The sequence below is a fragment of the Leptodactylus fuscus genome, chromosome 5 (assembly GCF_031893055.1).
Source record: "Leptodactylus fuscus isolate aLepFus1 chromosome 5, aLepFus1.hap2, whole genome shotgun sequence".
NCBI classification, from domain to species: Eukaryota; Metazoa; Chordata; class Amphibia; order Anura; family Leptodactylidae; genus Leptodactylus; species Leptodactylus fuscus.
Window position 1 is genome coordinate 175,102,696 of NC_134269.1, and position 12,819 is coordinate 175,115,514.

The 12,819-nt window shown below is 40.7% G+C and overlaps 1 protein-coding gene across 2 annotated transcripts in view; it reads left to right on the plus strand.

Annotated features, from left to right (window-relative positions):
- LOC142203741 (rho GTPase-activating protein 7-like) overlaps positions 1 to 12,819 on the plus strand; it is a 155,836-nt gene that overhangs the window by 119,810 nt on the left and 23,207 nt on the right. The window contains exon 1 of one of the 2 annotated variants that reach the window (XM_075274742.1): positions 581 to 738. The exons of the other annotated variant lie outside the window; for it this stretch is intronic. Coding sequence (XP_075130843.1) covers positions 726 to 738 — 13 coding nt within the window. The 5' untranslated portion in view covers positions 581 to 725. Of the gene's footprint in view, positions 1 to 580; positions 739 to 12,819 lie in introns of those variants that run through there. 2 annotated transcript variants of the gene reach the window in all.

Consider the following 12,819-nt stretch of genomic DNA (forward strand, 5'->3'; position numbering starts at 1 on the left):
TGTATGGTGCAGGTCAGTGTTACCAGTTGCACAGGTGTATGGTGCAGGTCAGTGTTGCCAGTTGCACAGGTGTATGGTGCAGGTCAATGTTGCCAGTTGCACAGGTGTATGGTGCAGGTCAGTGTTACCAGTTGCACAGGTGTATGGTGCAGGTCAGTGTTGCCAGTTGCACAGGTGTATGGTGCAGGTCAGTGTTGCCAGTTGCACAGGTGTATGGTGCAGGTCAGTGTTGCCAGTTGCACAGGTGTATGGTGCAGGTCAGTGTTGCCAGTAGCACAGGTGTATGGTGCAGGTCAAGTGACATCAGTTATATAGAAGTACATGATGACTGACAGATGTACGTGGCATTGTGTCGTGTATACTATACTCTATGTGGAGAGTGCACTGAGGGAAGCATTAGCACTCCATTCACTCTATGCAGAGCTGAGTGCCTCCTCACAGCTGATGGTAGTTGCCGCACACACATCCTCAGTGAGGAGACTCCCCCCTCCAGCCGTGCAGTGGTTCCGCCCCCCTCCCTTTTCCCTGCTCCCTGCTGCGGGGCTGCTCAGTACAGAGCGGGCTGCGCTGCTGCGGGGACTGGTCACTGACTACCATGGCATGGAGCTGCCGGAGCTGACCCCGCTGCGGGGGCTGGACATCTTCCTGGGATATATGGATACCAGTGAGGATCTTGTTTGACACCTCTTACTACTTTATGCTTTAACTGGGGAGGATTGAGCAAAATGATAGTAACACGTGAGTTAATAAGACTTCTTTACTCATTTAAGGTTTGTGCTAATGGGCAGGACAATGGGGTTCTGCAGCAGCTGTGACATCCTCTAGTTGGGTTAAGGTCACCCCACTTCTTCCTAGTTGCATTGCTGATCTGTGTTACAGGGTATTGTGCCCTGTGTGTTATATATGACTGTCTAGAAGTATATTGTGGCTGACCCTATATATCTGCTGGGGGGCGCTGTTCTCGGGACCTCACTAGACCCAGTGGTCCCCCAGGTCTGTGGACAGTCCCAGGTTGTAGCTCTTGTATCTGGAGACGTGTTGCAAGGCAGATGTAGTTGTGTATTAGATCATGCTGATATCTACAAATATTATATATACAATGTTACTATAGGTAATGATGCCATCTCTAATATAGTAATATTTATATATTTTTTTTTTCTATAGAGCATGCAATGTGCTGTTACACCGCCTATAATAGCGTATAATTCTTCTATAGTAGTATGATATGCTGATAAACCTTCTATAGGAAGTATAAATGGATACCATATAAACTTTCTATACTGGCATAAATGGTTACTATAGGGTGTGTTAATAACTATTCTGTAGTAGTATAAATGGATACTAGGTAAACCTTCTGTAATAGTGTATATGGCCACTATATAACCCTTCTGTAGTAGTGTATGTTATTCTCCAGTCTAGAGTCTGCTGGTAACCCTTCTGTACTAATGTAAATGGATACTATAAAAACCTTCTTTTGATAATATCAAAGTCAAACACCCGCTGCCTTTGGATACTAATCTGCACTTACAATGGACTCTGGGAATTCAAGAGTTGCTGTTCTGGTACTTGTGGTTGTGCTCTGTCTTGCTTAGGACACTGCAGTTGTCCATTAATTTGCTGGACCTGGCCTGTTGTGTAGGGTTTTTTTTTTGTCCATGGTGGATGTAGGTGTAGTTGTGATCCTTATAGCTTTTTGCCCTTGGTTTTGTTAGGGTATTATGACTTGTACAGGTTCAGTGTTATGTGATTCAACTACTATTAAAGGGAACCTACCGCCGTAAAATTGCAGTCTAATCTTCCAAGGACCCTGCTATATGGGTTTTATAAAATAGAAGTTAATTGTCTGTTTGTTGGGAAAGTTGAGGACCTCTATTTCAAATTAAAAGGAGTCTCTCACCTTCCCTGTTGCATTGCAGAGAACATTACAGGGATAATCCGTATACATGTCAAAAGTTTTATGCAGTGGTCGTAGTCCATTTTACCACAGACTTGCTCAAGAATAAAAAAAAAAATATACACTATTTTGTAGTCATTCTCCCAATAGATGGAGACTTCTCAGTTCCTAGCTTATTCTTGTATAGACTCCACCAAAGACATAGTGACATTGCCCATTTTGTTTTGTATCTGATGCTTTCATCAAATGGGCCAGCAAGATGCAACAAAGATGAGGCTGTAACCAGGGATGTGGAGTCAGATTTGGGGCCAGTTCTGGATGATGTCATGGGAAAAGTTACCAACTATGACTCTGGCTGCTTCTACAATAATGGATTTTGTGTAGTTATTGATTTACTTTCTTAAGAATTCTATCAACTGCCTTCTGCCTGTAAATTATGGTTGAATCAGCTAAAACCAGACTATTTTGCAGTTTGCCATGAATGGGTCCACTGCGAGACCCCTAGAAATCAGTTGTTTTGAAGTGATAGTACCATTCTGGTGAGCACCACTTCCACTTTACAAGCTATGTGACATCACATCATGTGGTCTGTTTGCAGTGCGGTTCTGTTCAAGTCATCACCGACCACAACAAGATTGGTGATGGGGCTCCAGGCCAGGAATGCTGATGTGTAGTCCCAGCCTGACTCATACCAACTAGAAGACGCTTGAATAATTGTCTAGAGCAAGGAATGCCAGGAATAGTATGCGTGCATCAGTAGTTAGCCAGATGAGGTCTGTGTAAATGTCCATAGTGTCTTCACTGTCCGCTTCCCATTGGGCCTTTTGAGAAAATGGAAACCACAGGGTCAGGGTCTTGACAACACTGCAAATCTCAAAAATATCTGTCCAGAAATGGAGAAGGCATCTCATGTTTTGATGGTCAGAGCATTTTTTTTTTTTTTCCAGAAGGGAGTAAATGTTACAAACACAGATGGTGGTGTGGACTTAAGTGTCTTGGTCAGTCGCTGAATCTTTGCACTTCTGCAAGTTTCACTTACACAAAGTATACAGAGCCATGGTCATTCTGGACATTTATGCTACATATATATGTGATGTACGTACTGAGTTCCCTCCACCAATTTGTGTGCTGAAAATCTACAGCATTTTATGGTAGTAGCAAAGTGGATGAGGTTTAAACAAATGTAGAATAAATCTTGTCCATATATACCATGTGTACATACTCTTTTATGTTGTATTGATAATATTGAAGGTTGCATAGGAGGAAATAATGTACTTGTATGGAAAATGATAGGATTCGAAATACATATAAAGATAAAACAAAAGAATCCCCCAGCATCTTTATAGTATATTGATGAATGGAGATGGGGACGTCATTGATGTTTTAGGATATCTTGATAGTCATGCTGAATATTGGATTTAAAGGTTTGTATTTCGGTTATTTTTGTAACTTTTTTTTTTTTTTTTTTTTTCTTAAATCAGTGTGTAATACCTTGTCTGAGGACTTAATGCCACAATCTGAGACTTGGTATTTATCTGACATGTCAGCAGGGCAGAGGTCATCTAATTCTTCCTTTAATGACCCTGTACACAGATCAGACAGTATGGCAACAATGAATGAAGGAAAGGAATGTCTCTTGTACTGAAATAAAGCAAATCACCATAGAACAATAAAACTGCCATGGAGACATTTGGTACAGGATGGACGTGAAAACGAAGGGGTGTGAGGGACGGCACCTTTCACTGAGGTGAATTGGAGGAAACCATGGTATCCGGTTCCCAAGTGGCTGCGGCTCAAATGTGTGCGAAATTACCAGTCCTGATTGACAGAACGGCGGCTTTTAGAAGCAATCTGCCTAGTTCAATGAATCAAGTATAATGGTGCTGACGCAAGAACTCCCAGGGAGCGAGACTCTGAAGTAGGAGCTATAACAGTGGTATCCCCTATAAACGGATAATGTTTACTTTTAATAGGAATGTTTCGCACCATTTAGGACCGAACAACTCTACATCTGGATACATGTTGTATTATGTAAAATATAGTTTTAGGTGGGAGGTTTCTATGTACTTAAAGGGGTGGTTCGGGAATTGGAGCAATGCTAGTGAAATTTTAAAAAATAAATAAAATCTTGTCCTTGGGTCACGGTTTGCCTCTGTTTCTGTTGAATCTTGTGCATTGATGCCAGAAGTCCTCAGCATTACACGTTTCTGAGATCATGCAGTAGCCTAAACCATCACAGGCAAGAAACCGGTGAAGTCACTTGTCTCTTGCCAGTGATTGCTTAGGACCTCCGGCATCAGTCCTGTGGCACAAGACTGAAGGGACTCCAGCAGCAGACAAAGGCGCACTGGGAACACGCAGGTAAATCTTTGGGTTTTGGGTTTTTGTTTGTTTTTGTTTTTTACATCCGGCCTCCACATGGTTGTTCTAGTTCCTGGACAGCACCTGGAAAACTCAATTTGAGGGATAGTAGGGAAATCTTTGGTCCCTCCTTGGAAAATCAGGCCCCCCACACAATCCACTGCAGCCATTCAATGTAGTCACCTGCTGGATCCTATCAACATCACTGCTAATATGTCACCAATACTCAACACGTGACAAGTGTTCTCAGATGGTTGGCAAAAAGGTGAACCTATTTGAGCCAATCTATGGGCAAGTGTATTGGAATCTCTGTATGCCGGGTTTTGAGGTAGGAATGGTATTTGTTGTTTCTCAGGAGTGGAAACCTTTTCATGGAGTTCTCTGTGGCAATACAACTGGGAATCGTTATGCTAAGGAGTTTGTGAGACCTCTTCAGATATCTTAATTTTGCCCTTAGGCTTGGCTATTTTTGGCTGCTGGCAATGCCCTTGCTTAAGTGGATGTTACTGGCATCGACCTTGTTTACTCTTATAGACCTCATTGATAGCTGATGCACTTGGGCTCTAGGAGCTGTGCGTTGTCTTTTTCAAGATCTCCACAAAGTAAAGTTTATGGGAAAATCTTCATCAAAACTTTATACTTTTATTTGGCAAACTGTTTTTTTTATTTATTTTTTTTCCTGTTAATCCACATTGAAGTCCATATTTATGACATAAACAAATTTTATCCTATTCAAATCTAGTATTAAAGGGATTTCCAGGACCCTAACACTTGTGACCTTTCCTTAGAAAAGGTCTTCTATTTCCTACATGTGGGGAGTCTGACTCCTTGCACCCCCCCCCCTCCTCAACTAATCAGCTGTTTGGGCCCAACACAAGTTAATCACATGATGCTTTAACTCCCATCCCCCACCCAATCTGATACTGATGACCTGTTCTTCGTTAAGTAATCAATATCCTAGTTCTGGAGGCCCCTGTAACTTATTTTGGCTAAAAAGGTACTCTGTATAAGAGATATCTGCGGTGATGTGCTACTACACAATCAATTGCTCAGGGAAACTTGATTACTACATTATGAGACCGTGATGGTACTGTCAATGACTGTGTCACCTCAAGTGTGGGAAGGAGTGCTATCAGAGGTCCTTCCTCCCAATCACAAGCTACATAATCTACAGTGCATCTGGCCAAGCGAAGATCACTCCGCACAGAGAACTAAATGGTCCTGAAGTCGTCTTTTTCTTTAGCTGCTATGACTCCTAGCATCTACTACTATCTGCTATTCTGAGGTTATTTGTGTCTCCTTCTGTAATATAGTACTTATTATCCTGTATCCATATTATCATGCTGCTGTAACACACTGAAATTTCCCCATGGTGGAACTATAAAAGGATTGTTATCTTGTATTACTATTTCATGCCTCCTTTTAGGAAGAAGCTGAAGTCTCATGGTGTCTATATAAGATTGGCATAGGTGCAAAGACTGACAACAGAAAAAGATCACGTCTAATATGAGTTTCATTTGTTTTCTTTATTTATTATGATAGATTTGTTTATTCTAGGCATGGGGTTTAATGAGGTTTTCCAAGTTCTATGATGCTGATCTGTCCTTGGGATAGATCGTCAATATCAGATCAGTAGGGGAACCCTTGCAGGTAGGCTGATGGATTGGGTATGCAGCATTTGACCAAGCACTGTCTCCTCTTCACTGCTTAGCAAACCTAGCACTGTACGTTGTCGTGTCTATGCTTGGCATTGCAGCTTAGCCCCCTTCATCTAAATAGGGCTGCGCTACAGCATAGCCATGTGACCAATCGACGTAAAAGCAGATGGAGATCGCCCAAGTGCTGCAGACATCTAATCGGCACTGCTTTGCTATTGGTGATTTTTTCCTCAGGATTGGTCAACTCTACCGTTGCCATGAAAAACTCCTTTAATACTGTTGGCCTGTCTTTTCTGTCAGCCCCATGGATCTTTAAAGAAGCAGCAATGTTCATGGTTTTCTTCTGCTTCGTTCCAAGTTTTCATTGGAGTGATCATGCATTATGGAGGTCTCGCCAGTGGTGGTGATAATAAATGTCCATTGTGGGCCTATTCCACTTCAGAGTCACTGGCTTAAATTAAGTAACATTACATTGTTCACAAGGGCCACCCAGTATGGAGTCATTTTGACTTTTAGTGCTGTGTGTGTACTCTAGGGCAGGATTTGCAGTTGTCTCTCACTGTAGTGTAACCACTGATAAGGAAATGTCTGCCTCCAGCTTTATAATACCGTACTAACCAAGGATTACCCCCCTTTCCAATTGGTGACGGGCATGTATTGTCTTCTCTCCATCCCTCCCTGCACTTGTGCTTTGACTCCTTCATAAATGGCTGATGGTCATGGTCAGACATGGCCATTAAATTGTGTATTATTCTGTAAAAACACAAGTTATTGAATTCCTAAGAAAGTGAATATGCAGCAAGCTATGCATCTAAGTATAGAATATTGCTAATTGTATCATATGATCTAAATAAGCACTTTTATTTTGGAGTTGGTTGATTATTCTGGTCCCACTCAAAACTGGCCCATCACCATTCCTGGCCCTGATATCTTCCTTTGGTGGACCACTTGTTTGGCCCAGCATACATTAGCTTCTTGGACAATCTTCTTACTTTGGATGATTAATGTGTCTAAGACTAAGGTGGCCTGAGCCAGCAGACCATTATCTGATTCCTGCAAGACATCGGAGTGTTTGAGCATAGACTTCGTGACGTACGTGACTGAACCTTGTTTCACAACTTTAATTTTTAATGGAACTGGAATTCGCGTTTCCATAATAAAGTGCCTTATATTGTACACCGCAAAGAGCAATTGTAAGTTGCATTTCCATAATAATCAGGTGCCTTATATTGTACACAGCAAGCAAAGAACAATTGGATAGTGATTTAGTTGTAAGCAGATGTTCTGCATTATAGGATGGGATTGGTTACGTTTCTGTTGCACATGAAATTCCAAAAACCTGGGTGATTAAACTTGCTAAGAGATTCCTTGCTGAATAGCCAATACATTCTGTTTGGCAGGAAGGACAGGTTTGTGTTTGCTCTGAAATGTAGATTTCATGATGCAGCTGCACTCTGTGATGGAACAGCCAGATCCTGTAGGCCTGCTCTAAAGATGTTTCAGGGCTCAAGCCAATGGCCCAAATGCACAACTTGTTCTGGAAGAGCCTAGTGTTTCTGGCAATGCAGCTGCCAAGCTTGGAAACTACAGCTATGTTTTCTGGTTGTTATTTAGAGTAGTCATTGGTTCACAAATGAAAAGAATACTTATTGATAAATGTATGTAGGCCTTTAAGAGGGCCTCCTTCTGTTCTGGCGTGGCTATTTTAGTAAATATTGGTGTTCTACATAAATTAAGATTTCTGGAACTTGTTTTGGTAGAAATCTGAGTGTTCTTTTAGAAAACACCCAGTTGTCAATACATTGACAGCTAGGTGTTAGCAGTTGAGGTGTGTCCCTGCATGCTGTGACATCATCCACTCATTGTTGTCCGTGCAAAATATTAAAATTTTAATTTTTTTTTTACAAGAAAATCGCAGCACCTAGTTGTAAGTGTATTCAAAAGGCATTTTTCTAAATGACTTTTGCAACTAAATAGTCTATTTATTGGACTATCTAAAGCAGGGGTCAGCAACCTTTAGCACTCCAGCTGCTGTGAAACTACAACTCCCAACAGGCTCCATTAATTTCCATGGGAGTTCCAAGAACAGCAGAGCAAGTATGCATGCTGGGAGTTGTAGTTTTACAACAGCTGGAGTGCCAAAGGTTGCCGACCCCTGATGTAAAGGTGTGATAACGTGGCACGTCTTTGGCAGAAGGCCCTTTCCTGTACTAGATACTCCAATCTGTGCCTCACTCTCCACTTTCCGCAAATGTAAAAAGCCACCAAAAGGAATAGAATATACTAAAATATAACTTTTAATGTTAATTGTTTAAAATAGACGAACTCTACTAAAAAAACACCCAGGGAAAGGATAACCTATGTAGGTGAGTGTACATAATGTATCAATGGATTAATAAACCACACAGGCACAGCGGTCTCCAGAAAATGAAACTGAAGGAACTCTCCATTCAGATGATGCAGCAAATGTGGAAATACGTGTAGTATTATACACCAAATCACACACACGCAGGTTTAACCAAGATGTCTGGGAGCCATAGAAGTTTGGAAACAATAGGAACAGTGACAGTAAAGTTTCTAGACAGGATGTAGCTCTGACAGACCCTATTGGCCTAACTCAGGAACATGGCCCTAAAAGCTCATGACCTGACCGGAACCTGTCCCTATTAAATGGCCACCCTAATGGAAAAACCCCTAAATAGAGGCACTCAGGATAATAAAATTAAATTAGAAAAATGAGACATGCTAATTTTTTCTAATCTAAATCTAATATAACTAATTATATTATCCTGAGTGCCTCTATTTAGTTGTACAGGAATTGTACTCCGGGTGTAGATTCTCATTCTGGTGCATGCATCTGATTTATTAAGATACGCGAGTCTCTTTATGATTCATTCATACATTGCCGCAGTCGGGGTCTTTATAAGGCTGGCAATCGAAACACCTGTGTTAAGAAATCTGTCCGATTGATGGCCTTCCTTTAAATCCTAATTTTCTATAATGAAAAATGCCATTATTTTACAGACCAGTGGTGGTCGGATGATTTCATACCAATACATATTTATAGACTTATAATAATAGCTCTTATTCGATGTATTGGGATCACTTTAGGTTGCCTGTTATGACACATTTCTCTAGATAAGGTGACAGGTGGCATTTTTTGTTGTGTTCATTAATATATATATCAGGCTACAGTCCTATTCTGGTTTAGTAAATATTCAATGAATAGATGGATTTGTATAGCAGATAGTTGTATATTGTTCTCTGCAGTATACGCCTTGTTATAAAGCTAGTTACCTGTATTTTATCTTGACAGATGTGTGATAGGCATGGCAAAGGCTGCACGTAGGATTGGACACTTTTGAGCTCCTGCCAGTAGCTTTTCAAAAGATCTTGTGTTTAGGATAAGGAAAGGCTGGTTGCCCCCACCCAACAAACAATCTGACCAGTTATCTCTACGCAATCTCTAGAATAAACATCCGATGCTCTGAAGACTAAAGGAAAGGGCTGATATGCTCCTAAAGACTGGTGAGCTGTACAATGGTCTCAATGACATATCTGTGCAGTGTAATATTTATGTAAGCATGTACGTTAAAAAATGACTACTAAGTGCTGGACTCTGTGCCCAACTGTGCTCATGTGAATATTTCCATACAGATCGCAGGTAAATAATGTATAAAATCTAATTCCTGAAAAAGCTAGTTACTAAATTCCTATGAAAGTAAATGTATATCTATCTATATAAAAATTTTACATTTTTTTAAAATTTCCCCCCTCCCCGATTCCACCGAAAACTGACTCAAACTCCACGGCCATGGTCAGTATAGGTCCCTATGATACAGTCACTTTGTCATTGATAGTGTGGATGGAATGAGATTTGTGGACTGCTGAATGAGTCCTAACTGCATATATTATTGTTGTCTTTTCAATCTTTCTAAGTTTTTGAAGTTTCTGATATCGTCTTCAGTGTTTGATTTTTCACCCACTTCATTATAGTGTCAAACTTCGGAACCCGACCATGACGGCCAACGTTGAAATGATTATTGAAAAGGTCTATTCTAGCTCCATGTCTTATGGCTGGAAGTGTGTATGTATGTATGTATATATGTGTATAATATATATTAGACACACACACATAGGCAGGGAGGTATGAATGATTTGAACAGGGCACCACGCAAGGTGGGGATAACCTTGGTGGATAAAGAGTGGGGGTATCTGCTTGTCAGGAGCTGCCATTATAGTAGCAATGGAGACTTGGTCGATAGAGCATCGTGTGTTCGTGTACCACACCTTTATTGAAACGGACCGTTCTGTCATTCAAAGACAGAGAAGTTTCCGGAATCATTTCAACGTTGGCTGTCATGGTCGTGTTCTGAAGTTTGACACTATAATGAAGTGGGTGAATAAATTTCAATGAAATTTGAGCGGTTCCACGTGAAATGCTTCAGAGTATGGACAACTTCTCACAACGTCTACAGGCGTGTATGGACAAAAACGGATGCCATTTAACAATGTAATTTTTTGGACATAAGTGTTTTTTTTTTTTTTTTTTTTTTCTTTGATTTTTGTAATGGCAACATCCAAGCTACACGCTGAAAAAATAAAATTTGCGTTTTGTTGAAAAATGACTGTGTAAATCATCCATACCTCCTTACCTAACCCTGTATGTACAGTAACTAAAAGCACATGAAAAATGCTCAGCTTTAAGGGGCAATGCGGTGGCTCAGTGGTTAGCACTGCAGCCTTGCAGAGCTGGAGTCCTGGGTTTGAATCCCACCAGGAACGACATCTGCAAGGAGTTTGTATGTTCTCCCTGTGTTTGCGTGGATTTCCTCCCATTCTACAAAGACATACTGATAGGAAAAGAAAACGTACATTGTGATCCCTATATGGGGCTCACAATCTACATAAAAAAAGAAACCGGCTCCGCTTTAGTTAAAAACTACTATATGTCCACTAAGAGGACAGCGCCCTAAAATTGTTTTTATTCCATGACTTTATCAGCATATAATAAAATTTCTTTTGCGTTTTCTCTAGGGCAGATCATATATAGGTTAACTATTTTCTTAGTTAGTATAAGATGCGTGAGAACATAGCAGATGTCCAGGGTTGGAAGTATGGAATTTACCACATGTTATCCCAAGAGAAATAGACTTTTATGTTTCAGTTTTTTTGGGTTTTTTTTTATGCCTTTCTGCTCTAACAGTACTATTAACACTGACTGCACAAAGTCTTGCAATGTGCAGAAAAGGGACACAGCCTAGTAGTATTTGATTGTTTTATAGTGGGGTATTCACCAACTTCATAGTCTGAATATATTCCTAGTAACAACCCATCACCACCATTCCTGAGCAATGGTGCTGCGCCAGATTTGCAAATCTGGCTCTGAGCTATCCAGTTGTAAGTCCTGAGCAAAAATGGACAATTAGGACTGCTCACCTGACTGTAAAGAGCAAAACTGTGCTAAAATAGAGAGTGCGTAAATCATTGTATTGGTACCTATTACACAATGCAAAGAGTTGTAGTTGATGGAGGAGATGAAAACTCCTCTATAAACAGTCTATGAAACTGAGCACTTAAAATACTGAAAGCACTTATTGCTGGTACTCAACTACCTGGCTGATGCAAAGGAGTGTCTCTCGGATGATGGGAGGAAGGGGTCAGAGCTGCTTCACTGGTCAAACCCTAGTGTCCACTCATTGAGTTCCTGAAGACAGTCAACTCAAAGCTCATCAGGTCTCTGTTATCCAGCCTAATAATCCTTCTCACAACAGTCTTTTTTTATTTTTTATATAGAAAGCTCTATTTTAAATGCATTTGCCTAGGAACCCCATTTAACTATGTGTTGAATGTTATCGTGTGAAAGTCCTATGGCTTAGGCACAAGTCTGTGTTTATCTCTAGTGTTATATGGAAAACTCAGCTATTTATCACACACTGGTATCTTGTGTCTGTACAGAAGTTCATCTGCAGCCTTTTACCTCCATGTCAGTTTAGGAGACCATCTAACTGTGTCTAAATAGAATTAAGCAATGGGACCTTTTCCCCACCAAATGACTTTGTACATTCATTGGAAGCTTTTTATAACTCCAATTGCATCACACTTTATAAGTCAAAGATTGTACAGTCTCTTGACAAATCAAGCTTTGTATTTTAGATATGCGTCTGCAATTACACCCATCTATACACATGTCCTGCAATGGCTGTCTTATTTAGTGTTATTTATGATTTTATAGGATTAAAGGATCTAAAACCTTAACACAACAATTAAAAAATAAATCTTATTATACTCTGAGGGCATTGTGTGATTGTCTCTGGAAAGAACTTCTAGACACCACTGTACAAAAAAAATTGCATGTGAACAGTAGTATGTATTAGTCTAATAATACTCATTAACTCTTAAACTTAAGAGGCTAAAAGTCATCAGTATTAGATCGGTGAGGGACCAACAACTAGCGCGCGCGCACACTGATCAGCTGTTCAGATTACAGTGTATAGAGCCTGAAGCAGATGGCTCCACATGTTGTGCGTGCTACAAACCATTTTGGATCAGCTACGTCGTACTTCTAAGTGTTGAGGATGATCAATAAGTGGTACAGGAGGGTGTGGCTTGATAAGTCAAACAAATAAATTCTATGTTTGGAAATTGTCTTTTTGTTGGTTCTGAGGCCTGGTTCACATCTGCGTTCAGTAATCCACTTGGGGAGTCTTCATGGAGACTCTCCCCCCCCCCCCCCCCTTCCCTGAATGGAGTACCGAACGCAGTGGGCAGTGGCAAGTGGTGACCTTATGAAAGCACACGGACCCCATAGACTATAATGGGGTCCTTGGGCTTTCTGCGCGGTGTCCGCACGGAACATGCGGACAGAAAAGTACTTTGTGATCTACTTTCCTGTCCGCATGACTT